The following is a 19,962-nucleotide window of genomic DNA, read 5'->3' on the forward strand; positions in this document are numbered from 1 at the left end:
TGTTGGTTGTTTCATCCAGTGATGATGACACAGCCTTGCTGAAAGAGTTTTCTCACTTGCAGTGTAATGACTTGAAGGCAGAGATTAGTTACTCTGACTCAGATGCTTACCTTAACTTTTCTTACCTTCTTACTTAAGGAGTCCCTTCTTGGGACTCCCATAGTGGTCAGGAAGCTGGCCACATTGAGTGGGTGAAAAGAAATATCATAAAGTGTCACCACACCCAGTTGGAAATGGAAGGATGAAGTGAATAAGATTTGAGTGCTTGGGGCCAGAGCATGCTGGAGGGTGAAAGCTTGAACAGGATAGAGTGAATTGGAGTGATGTGGTATACAGGAGGGGACATGCAGCTGATGGACTGAACCAGGGTCCCCATATCCACCCTTTGGCTTATTTCAGTTCCCATTGTTTCATCCAATCCTATGTCCACTCCCAGTTACCTAAAACACTTTACCTCCTCCAGGTTCTCTTCGTTCTAAATCTCACTTTAACCAACCTGTGTCTTACTCTTGCTAAATTTTGGGATTTTATTTTTTATTCACCTGACTCTCAAGTGTCTCTTCTCACACTATATTTCAAACTTTAATGCCATCTTCTGCAATACCCCATTGATTAAACCAGCAACACAGTAACTGAGTCACCTCCCAGGCTCTCCAACCCCCAACCCTTAGATTTTTTTAATCAGATTGATGACTTAGACAGTAAGCGTTTCCTTATTTCTTTAAAAGATGTAGGGATAGAACAACCAGAGGACATAAAATAAAAGATATTAAGAAGTACTTGTATAATACAAGAGTGGTAGATAATTGTGAAAATGTGGTAAATGTGATCAGCATGCCGAAGTTTAAAAGGTTGGAAGATAGCAGAGAATATTCAAGACATGGGACACCATGAGTGTAAAATTCCTTTCTTAATGCAGTACAAATAGATAATTTCATACATATGTGATCTCCATGACTTTTTCATTTGCATATAATACAAGTTTATTTGAAGTGCATAGACCTCTTTTAGGTATAATGTTCCTGTTTACTCTAGATTTTTGGGACTCTAGCAAGGCTTTTGCACATGAGATTATCATAGTTTGCATGATGACAGTTTAATGCTAAAGGTTACTCAGTATATTTACCAATAGTATCAGGTAACAAAATTGATATGTGGTTTAATTTGCTTTAGCTGTACTTAAATAACTTTTTTGTATATAAAGGTGGAAATATTGCTTTTTCTTTCTATATGTGTATTTTGTCTTTTGTATGTCACAGCATTCTGCATTCAGTGTAGGGTATGATATGCAGACTCTTTCCTCAGACTTTTTAGCTGCCAGCCATTTCAGAATCTGATATTTTTGAAGATCCAGTATTATGGTTCTTACCATTTCTTAAAGATTTTATTTTTTGGCTTGATTTTATTGCACATGGCTGAGTGGCTGAATTGTTTACTCTTTAAGGACAGCGTTGTGGGTTTGAGTCTTGCTCACACCTACTCTAGAAGATTATTCACTTGAGGCTGACATGACTATGTGTGTTTGTCTTGTACATATGACTGGGGAAGAAAAACATGGGTGAATATAATGTCAGCCACACAATTACTTAGTTTATATATATACTAAATGGCTTTTGCAATTTAACCATGTATTCATTACCACTCAACTGGCTTGGGGGCATGCATTAAGATTTATGATATGTATCATGATTTTATCTTATGTTTGAAAGACTAAATCTCTTGAGTATAAAATATTAGGACGCTACTTTTATTTTAAGTACAGGGCTTTCTTTAGTTCATATTTCTCAATTATTATTGATGTATGTGCAGTAATATTTTGATAGATTCTTTTGATTATTAGTCCCTTTGCAACTATCTTTTATGGGTTTCCCGAGTTATTCTGTCTTGAATAATAGAGAGTTAAGATATATGGATAATTGTGAGGTAATGAATGTAATTACAATGTTCCATAGGTAAGAGGATGGTGCATCCTAATGATGGTCGAGAAGATAGCCATAGAGAGCGAGCACCGTCACCCCTTAATCTTGTGCAGGTAAGCATAATTCACCCATAGAAAATATAGTATATAAGGGTATTAGTTCTTTATGAGACCCCATTTAATTTTGTAACTGAGAGTGTACTGAAAATTATTAAGTTAGGGGAATAGATGTAACTTTTTAGGCAAGATGTCTTTACTTTGATTTATTAAAGGTACAAAATGCAATGTTCTTGGTACATCACTTTGCATACTACAGTATGGTGACTGAGTTTGGTAAAGTGTGTGAAAGAAGAAAGTTAAGAGTAAATGTGAATAAGAGCAAGGTTATTAGGTTCAGTAGGGTTGAGGGACAAGTTAATTAGAAGGTAAGTTTGAATGGAGAAAAACTGGAAGTGAAGTGTTTTAGATATCTGGGAGTGGATTTAGCAGCGTATGGAACCATGGAAGCGGAAGTGAGTCACAGGGTGGGGGAGGGGACAAAGGTTCTGGGAGCATTGAAGAATGGTTTGAAGGCGAGAACGTTATCTTGCGAGAGCAAAAATGAGTATGTTTGAAGGAATAGTGGTTCCAACAATGTTATATGGTTGCAAGGCATGAACTATAGATTGGGTTGTGTGGATGTGTTGGAAATGAGATGTTTGAGGACAATATGTGGTGTGAGGTGGTTTGAGTGAGTAATGAAAGGGTAAGAGATGTGTGGTAATAAATAGTGTGTGGTTGAGAGAGCAGAAGAGGTTGTTTTGAAATGGTTTGGTCACATGAAGAGAATGAGTAAGGAAACATTGACAAAGAGGATACATGTGTCAGAGGTAGAGGGAACAAGAAGTGGGAGACCAAATTGGAGGTGGAAGGATGGAGTGAAAAAGATTTTGAGCGATCGGAGCCTGAACATACAGGAGGATAAAAGGCATGGAAGGAATAGAGTGAGTTGAAACGATGTGGTATACCGGGGTGGACTTGCTGTCATTGGATTGAGCCAGAGCATGTGAAGCATCTGGGGTAAACCATGGAAAGTTTTGTAGGGCCTTGATTTGGAAAGGGAGCTGTGGTTTTGGTGCATTACACATGACAGGTAGAGACTGAGTGTGAATGAATGTGGCCTTTTTTTTGTCTTTTCTTAGCACTACCTCATGTGTGGGTGGATGGGATTGGGGGGGTGCTATTTCATGTGTGGTGGGGTGGCAACAGGAATGGATGAAGGCAGCAAGTATGAATATGTACATATGTATATAAATATATGTCTGTGTATGTGTATGTCTGTATACGATGAAATGTATAGGTATGTATATATGCGTGTGTGGGCGTTTATATATATACATGTGTATGTGGGTAGCTTTGGGCCATTCTTTCGTCTGTTTCCTTGCACTACCTGGCTAATGCACATACACATGCATATACACAAATGCCCATACACACACACACACACACATATACATGCCTATACATTTCAACATATACTTACATATACATACACAGACATATACATATATACACATATACTCATACTTGCTGCCTTCATCCATTCCCGTCACCACCCTGCCACACATGAAACAACACCCACCTTCCCCGGCGTGTGCATATGGTAGCGCTCGGAAAAGACAACAAAAGCCACATTCGTTCCCACTCAGTCTCTAGCTGTCATGTGTAATGCACTTAAACCACAGCTCCCTTTTCACATCCAGGCCCCACAAAACTTTCCATGGTTTACCCCAGATGCTTTACATGCCCTGGTTCAATCCACTGACAGCACATTGACCCTGTTATACCACATCATTCCAATTCACCCTATTCCTTGCACACCCTGATATTAGTAATTCTATACAAATTGGATAGCTTTATTGTTGATAAAATTTGTAGACAATTCCCCTTCTGCTCTACAAAATAAGTTTATGATACACTTGTTGTCTGTCTTGGACAGTCACTTGTTTACCAAATGGTGTCCTAGCTATGTCTCTTCATTGTATATTAAATGACTTTAATTTCTTTCTTGTATCTCCCCTGATGATGTGATTATTACATGAAAGTGCACTTGGGAACTTACTGTGTTTCATTTCCCCATAGACTCATCGGAATGTACTTGATCACGCGTTAAATTGTGATCCTTTCCATACATACACTTGTACATATTAATACTTGCTTGCCTTCATCCATTCTTGTTGCTACCCTGCCCCATAGGCAAACATCATCGCTATCCCCTGCTTCAACGAGGTAATGCCAGGAATACAGACAAAAAGGCCTCATTCATTTACATCCAGTCTCTAGCTGTCATGTGTAATGCACTGAAACCACAGTGCCCTTTCCACATCCAGGCCCCACAGACCTTTCCATGGTTTACCTCAGATGCTTCACATGCCCTGGTTCAGTCCATTGACAGCCTTTCAACCCCAGTACACCACAACATTCCAATTCACTCTATTCCTTGCATGCCTCTCACCCTCCTGTATGTTCAGGCGCCGATCGCTTAAAATCATTTTCACTCCATCCTTCCACCTCCAGTTTGGTCTTCCACTTCTTCATGTTCCTTTCACCTCTGACACATATATCCTCTTTGTCAATCTTTCTTCACTCATTCTCTCCATGTGACCAAACCTCTTCAACACACCCTCTTCTGCTATCTCAACCATATTCTTTTTATACCCATATATCTCTCTTACTCTTACATTACTTACTCAATCAAACCACCTCACACCACATATTGTCCTCAAACATTTCATTTCCAACACATCCACCCTCCTCCATACAACCCTATCTATAGCCCATGCCTCGCAACCACATAACATTGTTGGAACTGCTATTCCTTCAAACATACCCAATTTTGCTCTCCAAGATAATGTTCTCTCTTCCACACATTCTTCATCGCTTCCAGTACCTTCACTCCCTCCCCCACTCTGTGACTTGCTTCCACTTCTATGGTTCCATCTACTGCTTAGTCCACTCCCAGATATCTAAAACACTTCACTTCCTCCAATTTTTTTTTCCATTCAAACTTACCTCCCAATTAACTTGTCCCTCAACCTTAGTGAACCTAATAACCTTCCTCTTATTTACATTTACTCTCAACTTTCTCCTTTCACACACTTTTCCAAACTTAGTCACCAACCTCTTCAGTTTCTCACACAAAACAGCCTTTAGAGCTGTATCATTGGCAAACAACAAGTGACTCACCTCCCAGGCCCTCTTGTCCACAACAGACTGCATACTCACCCCTCTCTCCAAAACTCTTACATTTACCTCCCTAACCACCCTATCCATAAACAGTTTAAACAACCATGGGGACATCACTTACCCCTGCCATATTTTCATACTTGTTCACCACTTCCTATACAGTGAGGTTGCTCCAGGAACAGATGAAGAATAGCCTCATTTACTTAATCCACTTTATAGTTGTAATGTATGCACATCTGAACAAAAGCCAAGCCCCACAAACCTTTTTGTATGTTTCCCTGACTGCTTCATATGGCCAGGGTCAGTCCAGTGACAGCATGTCACCCCACATATACCACATGGTTCCATTTATCACTTTCTTATGCATGCCTCACACTTTCCTGCACGTTAAAGCCCAGATCACTCAAGACACTTTTCACTCTATCCTTCCACTGCCTCAGTTTCCCTCACCTTGTTCGTACTCCATCTGATTTGTATATTCCTCTTATGTTCAAGAATTCTTGGGAAAAAAATCCTTTCTTTTAAGGCCCACTCTCCAGAGCAGGTCTGCTTATTTATCTGTACATGATAATCCCACCTTCATTATCATCTATCTGTACATGTTGATCCCACCTTCATTATTATTTATCTGTACATGGTAATCCCACCTTCATTATTATTTATCTGTACATGATGATCCCACCTTCATTATTATTTATCTGTACATGATAATCCCACCTTCATTATTATTCAAAGGGTACTTGATTTTTGTATTAATTCAATATCAACTTTTTCTTTATATTCCATTTCAAATTTCTAATGCCTTAACACATCGATATATGTATTATGAATTCTCAGTTATGTTTTCTTTTGTTTCTTAGTTTCATTTGTACATAGTTTGATAGAATGTGTTAGCAACATTGCTAAATCAAGTCAAAACTTAAACTGTAGTGAAAGATATTTTGTGTATTATGAATTTCATGGATTTGTAATGATCTTGTGAAGTAAGTTGCATTTTGATCCAAATTTCTAATTAGTTTAATAGTTGTAACTTTTTGATATACTTTGGTGGTCTCATTAAGGACTTACATCATTTACTGTTAAAGTGCTGGCTTTGCCATGATTGTTGCACAGTTTTCTGTTTGATGTGCTGTGTGCAGAATGCTTTTTAAAGCTAGATTTGTAAGTTGCTTTTAAAACGTGAAGTTGAATTTTGTAGAAATCATAATCTTAATTTTTATTATTTCCTCATGCCATGAAGTCATATGGATGCTTAGGTAAACTAATAGATATTTGATTAAGTAATTTCATACACAGTACTGTGCAGTTTTTTATTTTTTTCATATTCTTACAAAGCTTATGGGCCTTGCATAGTACCCTTAGTAGTCTTAAGCATACTGGAATCCAGGTTACAAGGGTTTAAGATAAATATTTATTTTAAGTGGACATGCTATCATTGGATTGAACCAGGGCATGTGAAGCGTCTTGGGTAAACCAAGGAAAGTTTTGTAGGACCTGGATGTGGAAAGGGAGCTGTGGTTTCGGTGCAGTATACATGACAGCTGGAGACTGAGTGTGAACGAATGTGGCCTTTGTTGTCTTTCTTAGCACTACCTCGTATGGGTGCGGGGGAGGGGATTGTCATTTCATGTGTGGTGGGGTGGCAACAGGAATGAATAAAGGCAGCAAGTATGAATTATGTACATGTGTATATATGAATATGTCTGTGTATGTATATATATGTATACGTTGAAATGTATAGGTATGTATATGTGCATGTGTGGACATGTATGTATATACATGTGTATGGAGGTGGGTTGGGCCATTCTTTTGTTTGTTTCCTTGCGCTACCTTTTTAAGGCAGGAGACAGCGACAAAGTATAATAAATGAAATAATTTGTTTATGGATGGGGTTGTAAGGGAGGTAAATGCAAGAGTCCTGGAAAGAGGGGCAAGTATGAAGTCTGTTGGGGATGAGAGAGCTTGGGAAGTGAGTCAGTTGTTGTTCGCTGATGATACAGCGCTGGTGGCTGATTCATGTGAGAAACTGCAGAAGCTGGTGACTGAGTTTGGTAAAGTGTGTGGAAGAAGAAAGTTGAGAGTAAATGTGAATAAGAGCAAGGTTATTAGGTACAGTAGGGGTGTGGGTCAAGTCAATTGGGAGGTGAGTTTGAATGGAGAAAAACTGGAGGAAGTGAAGTGTTTTAGATATCTGGGAGTGGATCTGTCAGCGGATGGAACCATGGAAGCGGAAGTGGATCATAGGGTGGGGGAGGGGGCGAAAATTTTGGGAGCCTTGAAAAATGTGTGGAAGTCGAGAACACTATCTCGGAAAGCAAAAATGGGTATGTTTGAGGGAATAGTGGTTCCAACAATGTTGTATGGTTGCGAGGCGTGGGCTATGGATAGAGATGTGCGCAGGAGGATGGATGTGCTGGAAATGAGATGTTTGAGGACAATGTGTGGTGTGAGGTGGTTTGATCGAGTAAGTAACGTAAGGGTAAGAGAGATGTGTGGAAATAAAAAGAGTGTGGTTGAGAGAGCAGAAGAGGGTGTTTTGAAATGGTTTGGGCACATGGAGAGAATGAGTGAGGAGAGATTGACCAAGAGAGTACACTGTGTCAAGAAATAGGATGAACAGTTATTTCATTGTATTATGCATTATATCACAGGTAGATAGAAACCACAGGGGTTGTGGCTTTGGTGCATTATACATGACAGCTAGAGACTGAGAGTGAATGAATGTGGCCTTTTTTGTCTGTTTTCCTGATGCTACCTCGTTGAAGTGGGGGTAGCGACACTATTTCCTGTGTTGCGGGGTAGCAACAGGAATGGATGAAGGCAAGCAATTATGAATATGTACACGTGTATATACATATATGTCTGTGTATGTATATGTTGATATTTATATGTATGTATATGTGTGTGTATGGGCATTTATGTATATATATTTGTGTGTAAGAGCGGATGGCCAATCTTCGTCTGTTTCCTGGTGCTACTTTGCTGATGCTGGAAACAGTGATTAAGTTTTTTCATACATCTGCCATTTCCCGTGTCACTGAGGTAGCGTTAAGAGCAAAGGACTGAGCTTTAGAGGGAATATCCTCACTTGGCCCCTTTCTCTGTTCCTTCTTTTGGAAAAGTAAAAATGGGAGGGGAGTATTTCCAAACACCCCCCCCCCCTGCTCTATCCCCTTTTATTCGCCTTCTATGACACGCAGGAAATATGTGGGAAGTCTGCTTTCTCCCCTATCCTCAGGGATAGCCATTAAGTATAATTTTTTTTTTTTTTTTTTTTTTTGCTTTGTCGCTGTCTCCCGCGTTTGCGAGGTAGCGCAAGGAAACAGACGAAAGAAATGGCCCAACCCACCCCCATACACATGTATATACATACGTCCACACACGCAAATATACATACCTACACAGCTTTCCATGGTTTACCCCAGACGCTTCACATGCCTTGATTCAATCCACTGACAGCACGTCAACCCCGGTATACCACATCGCTCCAATTCACTCTATTCCTTGCCCTCCTTTCACCCTCCTGCATGTTCAGGCCCCGATCACACAAAATCTTTTTCACTCCATCTTTCCACCTCCAATTTGGTCTCCCTCTTCTCCTTGTTCCCTCCACCTCCGACACATATATTCTCTTGGTCAATCTTTCCTCACTCATTCTCTCCATGTGCCCGAACCATTTCAAAACACCCTCTTCTGCTCTCTCAACCACGCTCTTTTTATTTCCACACATCTCTCTTACCCTTACGTTACTTACTCGATCAAACCACCTCACACCACACATTGTCCTCAAACATCTCATTTCCAGCACATCCATCCTCCTGCGCACAACTCTATCCATAGCCCACGCCTCGCAACCATACAACATTGTTGGAACCACTATTCCTTCAAACATACCCATTTTTGCTTTCCGAGATAATGTTCTCGACTTCCACACATTCTTCAAGGCTCCCAGAATTTTCGCCCCCTCCCCCACCCTATGATCCACTTCCGCTTCCATGGTTCCATCCGCTGCCAGATCCACTCCCAGATATCTAAAACACTTCACTTCCTCCAGTTTTTCTCCATTCAAACTCGCCTCCCAATTGACTTGACCCCCAACCCTACTGTACCTAATAACCTTGCTCTTATTCACATTTACTCTTAAGTTTCTTCTTTCACACACTTTACCAAACTCAGTCACCAGCTTCTGCAGTTAAGTATTAAGTATAATATGATATATAATATCACAGGTAGATAGATTATACTGCTTGTATTCAGCAGTACTCAATTCATAGATTAGATTCATTGCAAGTAAATGCATAGTCAGAATACCCTTCTGATTTCTTTTGATCTCATCTGCTTTTCAATGCATTCTGAATAGAGTTGCATTGGTAATATTTTCTTCAGGCAGTTAATTTATGTAATATCTACGCATTCTCTTGTCTCAGGGGTCAATGAGCAGTTCGTGAACCATTTTGTTAAGGCTTTTCATCTTGAGTTTATCTTTGAAATGGAAAGACTACTGAGTGAGCTATTAAGAGCTGAGGCATTTCAGCTGTAATGCCATGTGAATAAGACCATTACAAGGGAAATATTTAACCCTGAGATGTAACAGATAGAAGATTAAACCTACTGTTGTTAAACCCTTTCACTTCCATTGGTTTAAACTTCTTTTCTTTAGTGGATTTATAAGGACAAAGTAAACAGATAAAGATATCTTTAAGATAGATATGTAATCAAATAAAACCTCAGCTATAGAGGAATAAAATAACAATTGAATTTTTAAAAAATCAACAACCCCATTTGAATATATAGTAGGAGCCTCTACAAATACTGCACTAGAGTTGTCCTCTGCCAGTGGCCTGTTAAAGGTGAGGCATTAAAGGTTAAGAAGTGGCACTTGAGTCCACCAGTTATGGAGACTCTATTGCTGTGGCCACCCCCATGAGGGAGTTCCAGTTGGAACAGGAGTGGGGAGAGTATGTGATAGAGTGTAAGGAAGTAAATTCTAGATTGATATGGCTAAAACTGAAAGTTGATGCAGAGAGATGGGTGATTATTGGTGCATATGCACCTGGGCATGAGAAGAGAGATCATGAGAGGCAAGTGTTTTGGGAGCAGCTGAATGAGTGTGTTAGTGGTTTTGATGCACGAGACCGGGTTATAGTGATGGGTGATTTGAATGCAAAGGTGAGTAATGTGGCAGTTGAGGGAATGATTGGTATACATGGGGTGTTCAGTGTTGTAAATGGAAATGGTGAAGAGCTTGTAGATTTATGTGCTGAAAAAGGACTGGTGATTGGGAATACCTGGTTTAAAAAGAGAGATATACATAAGTGTACATATGTAAGTAGGAGAGATGGCCAGAGAGCGTTATTGGATTACGTGTTAATTGATAGGCGCGAGAAAGAGAGACTTTTGGATGTTAATGTGCTGAGAGGTGCAACTTGAGGGATGTCTGATCATTATCTTGTGGAGGCGAAAGTGAAGATTTGTAGAGGTTTTCAGAAAAGAAGAGAGAATGTTGGGGTGAAGAGAGTGGTGAGAGTAAGTGAGCTTGGAAAGGAGACTTGGATGAGTAAGTACCAGGAGAGACTGAGTACAGAATGGAAAAAGGTGAGAACAAAGGATGTAAGGGGAGTGGGGGAAGAATGGGATGTATTTAGGGAAGCAGTGATGGCTTGTGCAAAAGATGCTTGTGGCATGAGAAGCGAGGGAGGTGGGTTGATTAGAAAGGGTAGTGAGTGGTGGGATGAAGAAGTAAGATTATTAGTGAAAGAAAAGAGAGAGGCATTTGGACGATTTTTGCAGGGAAATAATGCAAATGAGTGGGAGATGTATAAAAGTAAGAGGCAGGAGGTCAAGAGAAAGATGCAAGAGGTGAAAAAGAGGGCAAATGAGAGTTGGGGTGAGAGAGTATCATTAAATTTTAGGGAGAAGAAAAAGATGTTTTGGAAGGAGGTAAATAAAGTGCGTAAGACAAGGGAACAGATGGGAACTTCAGTGAAGGGAGCTAATGGGGAGGTGATAGCAAGTAGTGGTGATGTGAGAAGGAGATGGAGTGAGTATTTTGAAGGTTTGTTGAATGTGTTTGATGATAGAGTGGCAGATATAGGGTGTTTTGGTCGAGGTGGTGTGCAAAGTGAGAGGGTTAGGGAAAATGATTTGATAAACAGAGAAGAGGTAGTAAAAGCTTTGCGGAATATGAAAGCCAGCAAGGCAGTGGGTTTGGATGGTATTGCAGTGGAATTTATTAAATAAGGGGTGACTGTATTGTTGACTGGTTGGTAAGGTTATTTAATGTATAATTATTCATGGTGAGGTGCCTGAGGATTGGCAGAATGCTTGCATAGTGCCATTGTACAAAGGCAAAGGGGACAAAGGTGAGTGCTCAAATTACAGAGGTATAAGTTTGTTGAGTACTCCTGGTAAATTATATGGGAGGGTATTGATTGAGAGGGTGAAGGCATGTATAGAGCATCAGATTGGGGAAGAGCAGTGTGGTTTCAGATGTGGTAGAGGATGTGTGGATCAGGTGTTTGCTTTGAAGAATGTATGTGAGAAATACTTAGAAAAGTAAATGGATTTGTGTGTAGCATTTATGGATCTGGAGAAGGCATACGACAGAGTTGATAGAAATGCTCTGTGGAAGGTATTAAGAATATATGGTGTGGGAGGCAAGTTATTAGAAGCAGTGAAAAGTTTTTATCGAGGATGTAAGGCATGTGTACGTGTAGGAAGAGAGGGAAGTGATTGGTTCTCAGTGAATGTAGGTTTGCAGCAGGGGTGTGTGATGTCTCCATGGTTGTTTAATTTGTTTATGGATGGGGTTGTTAGGGAGGTGAATGCAAGAGTTTTGGAGAGAGGGGCAAGTATGCAGTCCGTTGTGGATGAGAGAGCTTGGGAAGTGAGTCAGTTGTTGTTCGCTGATGATACAGCACTGGTATCTGATTTGGTTGGGAAACTGCAGAAGCTGGTGACTGAGTTTGGTAAAGTGTGTGAAAGAAGAAAGTTGAGAGTAAATGTGAATAAGAGCAAGGTTATTAGGTACAGTAGGGTTGAGGGTCAAGTCAATTGGGAGGTAAGTTTGAATGGAGAAAAACTGGAGGAAGTGAAGTGTTTTAGATATCTGGGAGTGGATTTGGCAGCGGATGGAACCATGGAAGTGGAAGTGAATCATAGAGGGGGGAGGGGGCGAAAATTCTGGGAGCCTTGAAGAATGTGTGGAAGTCGAGAACATTATCTCAGAAAGCAAAAATGGGCATGTTTGAAGGAATAGTGGTTCCAACAATGTTGTATGGTTGCAAGGCGTGGGCTATGGGTAGTTTTGCGGAGGAGGGTGGATGTGCTGGAAATGAGATGTTTGAGGACAATATGTGGTGTGAGGTGGTTTGATCGAGTAAGTAATAATTGGGTAAGAGAGATGTGTGGTAATAAAAAGAGTGCCGTTGAGAGAGCAGAAGATGGTGTTTTGAAATGGTTTGATCACATGGAGAGAATGAGTGAGGAAAGATTGACCAAGAGGATATATGTGTCGGAGGTGGAGGGAACGAGGAGAAGTGGGAGACCAGATTGGAGGTGGAAAGATGGAGTGAAAAAGATTTTGAGTGATCAGGGCCTGACATGCAGGAGGGTGAAAGGCGTGCAAGGAATAGAGTGAATTGGAACAATGTGGTATACCGGAGTCGACGTGCTGTCAATGGATTGAACCAGGGCATGTGAAGCGTCTGGGGTAAACCATGGAAAGTTCTGTGGGGCCTGGATGTGGAAAGGGAGCTGTGGTTTTGGTGCATTATTACATGACAGCTAGAGACTGAGTGTGAACGAATGGGGCCTTTGTTGTCTTTTCCTAGTGCTACCTCGCACACATGAGGGGGAGGGGGTTGTTATTTCATGTGTGGTGAGGTGGCGATGGGAATGAGTAAAGGCAGACAGTATGAATTATGTACATGTGTATATATGTATGTGTGTGTGTGTATATATACATATGTATACGTTGAGATGTATTAGTATGTATATTTGCGTGTGTGGACGTGTATGTATATGCATGTGTATGTGGGTGGGTTGGGCCATTCTTTTGTCTGTTTCCTTGCGCTACCTCACTAACGCGGGAGACAGCGACAAAGCAAAATGCATTAAAATAAAAAAAATCTTATTTTAGATAAGAGTGCACTGTGACACAACAGACTGTTGTTCTTATGTATTCCAAGTTTTTTGGTCAGTTTGATGTGTCAGAGGCAAAATTGTAGTAATATAGTAATCAGCGCTTTGCTTAACTTGTGATGCCACTCACTGACCAGCTTCCTAAGCTCTGTAGTATCCCAGTAGAAGAAAGTCCTTTGGCAGAAGGTAAGCTGGTGATATAGTAATATTCATTTTTTATTTTAATGCGTTGGAAATAGGTAGTGATTGGTGTTGAGGCTGTGTGTGCATGATCTAGGCCATTGAATTGGGAATGGAATGATACTGATTGATGGATAGATGTAAAGATAGACAAATATTTGTACACTGAAATTCACACAGATTTGCACCTTTAAACCAAATATTTAGCTTTTAGATAGCTCGTATCATTACTTGACAATCCTTTGAAGGATGTCTTCACCATTTTTCCATACTCTTTTATTTAGGGCCTGTGCCTTACATCCATACAACACTGTTGGCACTACAGTCCCATTAAACATATCCATCTTTTCCCATAAGGACAGTGACCTCTCTTTCCACACATTCCTTAATGCACCCAGGGCTTTTGCCTTCTCACCCACTCTATGGCTTACTTCCGCTCCCATGGTTCCATTCATTCCCATCTCCACACTAAGGTACTTAAAGCACTTGACTTTCTTGTAAGTTCTTTTCTTTTAAACTCATACTTCTACCAACCTGTCTCTTCACTACCAAACCTAATAACCTTGCTTTTTTTTTTCATACATATTCGTCATTTCCTGCATTTGCAAGGTATTGTTAAGAGCAGAGGACTGAGCTTTAGAGGGAATATCCTCACTTGGCCTTGTTCTTTTTTTTTTTTTTTTTGGAAAAGTAAAAAAATGGGAGGGGAGGATTTCCAGCACCTCGCTCCCTCCCCATTTAGTCACCTTCTATGACACGCAGGGAATATGTGGGAAGTATTCTTTCTCCCCTGTCTCCAGGGATAACTTTGCTTTTGTTTACATATATTCTCAACTTTCTCTTTTCATACATTCTCCCAAATTTTAGAAATCAGCATCTGCAGCTTTTCATTCAAATATGCCATCAGTGCTATGTCACTGGCAAACAATAATAGATAATCTTTCTAGGCCCCTCTTATCCCAACAGACTGCAGACCTATCATTCTCTCAAAAAAACTCACATTCACCTCCCTCATCGCCTCTTCCTTAAATGTATTAGATAGCCATGGTGACACCACACTACCTTCCTTCAGATCCTCCCCTCCTCCTCCTATCTGCATGTGCACTTACTCTCTTGATAAGTCTTCTCAGTCCTTCTGGTAGCCTTCCTCCCACACCATATATAAGTCACACCCTATATAAGACATCTGTATCAGTTGTCATATACTTCTACAGATCCATAAATGATTTACAAATCCCTCTGTTTCTCTATGTATTCACAAATTCTTCAAAGCAAAAATTTAATTCACACATCCTTTATTACTCTTGGAACCACACTGTTCATCTCCAATCTGATGCTGTGTGTATGCCACCACCTCCTCATTCACCGCTCTTATACAACTTACCATGTGTACTAAAAAACTTGTCCCTCTGTAATTCAAACATTCACTTTTGTAATCCTTTCATGTATATAGTGGCACTATACAGGTATTTTGTCATTCCTCAGACACCTCACCATGATCCACACATAGACTGAAAATCCTAATGACTTCAACATTTCGGTCACTCCCTTTTTAAGAAATTCAAGTACATTCCCATCTGCTCCAGTTGCTTTAGTGCACTCCATTATATGCAAGTCTTATACCATGTCTTCTCATTTCTCCAAATATTTGCCTTGTTTGTCGCACATTGTATATCTCCACATTCAAAACACCACACATCTCCCACTTTACAATCTAGCATATTTAACAGTCCTTCAAAATACTCACTCCATCTCCGCTTCACATCATCTGTCCCCATTATTACTTCTGCATTTACCCCTTCACTGATTGCATCCATTTGTTCTCTTGTTTTCCCACATTTTCTTATTCTCCATGAAGTTTGCTGGTACTTGCTTACTCTGACTTTCATTTGTCCACTTTTTCAACCCTTGCACCTTCCTCTTGATTTCCTGCTGCTTTCTCTTATATGTTTCCAATCACTTATACCCCTTACTTGTAGCTAACACCCTCACAACTCTCTTTTCTTACTCACAAGCAGCTTAACTTCCTCATCCTACCACTCATAACTCTTTCTCATGTGCCTACCTCCCTTGTTCTTTATGCCACACACTTCTCCCTCATTTGTAAGCAGTGCTTCTCAAAATGCCTTGCATTCCTCACTGATTTCCCTATCTTCATTTACTCTCACCTTTTTCCATTCTAAGCTTAAACACAAGCTCTTTAAGCTTACTCACCTTCACAACCCTCTTCTCTCACCCATATTATTTCTTTTCAGAGAGCTACCCTCAAGGCATCCCATCAGCTGCCCCTCTCAGCACATTCACATCTAAGAGTCTCTCTTTTGCCCACATGTCAAGTAATACATAATCCACTACTGTCTGCTTGCAATCTGACCCTCTCTCCCATGTATGTTATAGCATTTCCCCCTTTTTAAATCAGGTATTTCCTATTGCCAGTCGTTTTTTAGCACACAACTTCACAAGCTGTTTACTATTTTATTCACAGTATTGAGTCCCTCATGCCCCTTATACTCTCAACTGCTGCATTAACCATTCTCACATTCAAATCACCCATCACTGATACTTGATCCCTCATATCTAAATTCCCAACACACTCACTTTGCTCCTCCCAAACCACTTGCCTGTCATCCTCAGTCTTCTCATGGCCAGGTGCATAAGCACTAATAATCACCCACTTTTTAAATCCACTTATATTTTTACCCACATTGATCTGGAGCTCACTTCCTTACACTGTTTCACACATTCCCACAATTCCTGTTTCTATGAAAGTTTTACTCCTTTTGTATCTCTGGCCTTCATGCTAACCTTTGATATCCCCAAACCTATCTTTCCCCCTTCCAATCAGCTTAGTTTCACTCTCCCAGAGCTAGAACATCCAGGTTCTTCTCAATTACTGTCTGTCTCTTCTCATCTTTTTTACATCTAAGCACATCCTTGCCCAAGTATTTTTAGATGTATTGATGTTATTCATTGTCAGTGCTGTCCCTTTGTATGAAATGATAGTAGAGTTTGTAACCAAATTCAAGAAAGAAGTAATATTTCCTATACCCTCTACATACGTGCTAGCCACTCTCTCTCATCACACTCCTTTTTAATCTTTGCAGCATAATATTTCTAAGTATATTGGATTATTCACTACCAACACTGTGACTGTATATGAAGTAGAATTTGAATATAAAACCAAGTTGAAGAGAAAGAAAGAAACAAAACCTCCACTTCATTTCAAGTTAATTTCAAGTTATCCTCCTCCACGCATCGCTTATCTGTAGACCAGGACAACTTTAATGTTATTATGTAACTTTCTGAGTATTGACTAACTTATTCATGGCAGTCTATCATTGTATAAAGGAATTTTTTTACATTTTTTTCTTTAATATTTATGATCATGTGGATAGACACTGGCCAGTACTGTCATATAAAGTTGAAGGAGATCAGGAATACAAGACTGATAAATCTCTCTGATTCGGAGAAGTTACATAGATAATTTAAGTACAAAAATGACTTCATGACATGTGGAAGAAATCTATAGTTAATTAGGATGAGTATTGGTTTTTCATTTTGTATATTTGAAGTTTACTAATTTTTTGTATGAGCCTTTTAGATTTTTTATTTTTCATAGCAAAGTATAATAGGACAAACATTCTGAATGCTATATCAGTAAATGCATGTCTTTAGCCTTGACTTTCATACTAATTGATTATCAAGTGTTCTTTAATGTAATGTGCTTCTAATAACTATTGTTCTTTTGTAGGTTTAGATTTCTCTTTTCCCACTAACTAATGATTAAGAATATGGTTGGATGAATATTTGGTTAGTGAACTAATGCATTGTTTATTCACCCAATCACTGCATTGAGTTTGTTATTTATGAAATAGGCCAAGACTTACTAAGATTTTATTACTGCTTACTGTGAGAATGACTTTTATCAGATTACCTAATTTGAAATAGTTTAGGGCTTTTTTTTCTCAATGTAGTGCAGGAATTGTACTGACAGAATGCATAAAGCACACATAATTGTATGTTTGTACATTGCACTGTTAGCTTACTGAAGAAAGTTTTGAAGAGTTATGCCTTTTTGTCAATACAAAGTAGTTGATACTGAGAATTTTAGTTAATCATTGTTGAAAAATAAGGAAAGAAATTTTGAAGATATTAAAATGGCTGAAGACACACATGCAAAGGTCCTACTAAGTTAAGTTTGGACTTCCATATCATGAAAACTAAATTGCTTGCAAAACAAGGCTATGTAGGTAACTAACATAAGAAATTTGCATGTTAGAGGTTGGGGAAACTAAACTAGTCATTGATGATTCACAGTAAAAGGTACTTCAGTTAAATTCAGTGTCATGCTACCTAATATTGGTACTTATTCCCACCCCACAGTCATGCTTACAAGAATATCCCACCTCTTGCTCTTTTGTAATATTTATAGCATTTTTTTCCCATCCTATTTCTTTCCAGTTCTCTATGAGTGTGACCCTCCACCTCTATCATAGTTGTATTTCTCTGTCTTTACTATCTTTACCGAAGAGAGTATAATTGATCTGCTGCTCCCTCCATTCACAATCTGACCAGGCCTGTGCATGTGTTTTTGTTCATGTTTTGGTGTGTGCATGTTCTTATATATTAGATAATCTTTGTCAGTATGTGCATATATGTAACCAGAAATATGTATATTCAAGTGGCATTCCCCCTAATTGTGGATTACTCTGATGTTTAACTGAAGTTTTACTGTATCTAGTGCATTTATTCAGTGCTCAGTATAAACAACATATACAGTGCTTTATTTATCATGCTAAGCTTATGCTGTAATTATGATGCTGTTCTGATACTGGTGTTCTTGCAGTAAGCTCTAAATTTGTAGTGTAAGGTAACCCAGTTTGCTTGTCTGTAGGCAAGACTGCGCCTCATGTCTAACTCTGTGCCTGACCTGAAGTTACGAGGTCGCAGGGCATCCTTACAGTCTCCCTGGAACAACACAACTGGGGTAAACTATATGTATTTATAATTCCTAGTGCTGCTTAAGCTAAGTTTTCCTATGTATTTTTAACTGCTTTGATAAGATTGCATTTGCTCTTTAACTAATATTAGTACACAGCAAAATTATTTAGGTACTTTCTTTTTGGGATTGTGGTAATACTAATACTTAGACTTGATACATTGGGATATGGTATCCACAGCAAATATTAAATTGTTCCTTCAACTTCACACACAAGAATATCAACAACATAAGAGTAAGTATTAAGAGTATGTGGTGAGGGAGGTAAGTTGCTAGAAGCGGTGAAAAGTTTTTATCAAGGATGTAAGGCATGTGTATGAGTAGAAACGGAGGAAAGTGATTGATTCTCAGTGAATATTGGTTTGCGGCAGGGATGAGTGATGTCTCCATGGTTTTTTAATTTGTTTATGGATGAGGTTGTTAGGGAGGTGAATGCAAGGGTTTTAGAGAGAAGGGCAAGTATGCAGTCTGTTGTGGATGAGAAGGCTTGGGAAGTGAGTCAGTTGTTGTTCGCTGACGATACAGTGCTGTTGGCAGATTCGGGTGAGAAACTGCAGAAGCTGGTGACTGAGTTTACCATGGTAAAGTGCGTGAAAGAAGAAAGCTGAGAGTAAATGTGAATAAGAGCAAGGTTATTAGGTTCAGTAGGGTTGAGGTACATGTCAGTTGGGAGGTAAGTTTGAATGAAGAAAAACTGGAGGAAGTGAAGTTTTTAGCTATCTGGTTGTGGATTTAACAGCAGATGGAACTGGGAAGTGAGTCGCAGGGTGGGGGAGGAGGTGAAGGTTCTGGGAGCATTGAAGAATGTGTGGAAGGCCAGAATGTTATCTCAGAGAGCAAAAATGGGTGTGCTTGAAGGAATAGTGATTCCAACAATGTTATATGGTTGCTAGGCATGGGCTATAGTTAGGGTTGTGCAGAGGAGGGTAGATGTGTTGGAAATGAGATGTTTGAAGACAATATGTGGTGTGAGGTGGTTTGATCGAGTAAGTAATGAAAGGGTAAGAGAGATGTGTGATAATAAAAAGATTGTGGTTGAGAGAGCAGAAGAGGGTGTACTGAAATGGTTTGGTCACATGGAGAGAATGAGTGAGGAAAGATTGACAAAGAGGATATATGTGTCAGAGGTGAAGGGAACGAGGAAAAGTGGGAAACCAAATTGGAGGTGGAAGGATGGAGTGAAAGAGATTTTGAGTGATCGGGGCCTGAACATACAGGAGGGTGAAAGGCGTGCAAAGAATAGAGTGACTTGGAACGAGGTGGTATACATGGGTCAACATGCTTTCAGTGGATTGAACCAGAGCATGTGAAGCATCTGGGATAAACCATAGATAGGTCTGTGGTGCCTGAATGCGGAAAGGAAGCTGTGGTTTCGGTGCATTACATATGACTGCTAGAGACTGAGTGTGAATGAATGTGGCCTTTGTTGTCTTTCCTAGTACTACCTCACACGCGTGCAGGGGGGAGTGGGGGTGCCATTTCATGTGTGGCGGGGTGG

The 19,962-nt window shown here is 39.7% G+C and overlaps 1 protein-coding gene across 1 annotated transcript in view; it reads left to right on the forward strand.

The window, feature by feature from the left end:
• The window catches only part of LOC139761194 (KICSTOR complex protein SZT2-like), a 388,469-nt gene that overhangs the window by 244,066 nt on the left and 124,441 nt on the right, over window positions 1-19,962 (forward strand). The window contains exons 51-52 of the mRNA XM_071685224.1: window positions 1,953-2,032; window positions 18,360-18,452. Of these exons, the coding sequence (XP_071541325.1) occupies window positions 1,953-2,032; window positions 18,360-18,452 (173 nt within the window). The remainder of the gene's footprint in view (window positions 1-1,952; window positions 2,033-18,359; window positions 18,453-19,962) is intronic.

The sequence above is a fragment of the Panulirus ornatus genome, chromosome 39 (genome assembly GCF_036320965.1).
Source record: "Panulirus ornatus isolate Po-2019 chromosome 39, ASM3632096v1, whole genome shotgun sequence".
NCBI classification, from domain to species: Eukaryota; Metazoa; Arthropoda; class Malacostraca; order Decapoda; family Palinuridae; genus Panulirus; species Panulirus ornatus.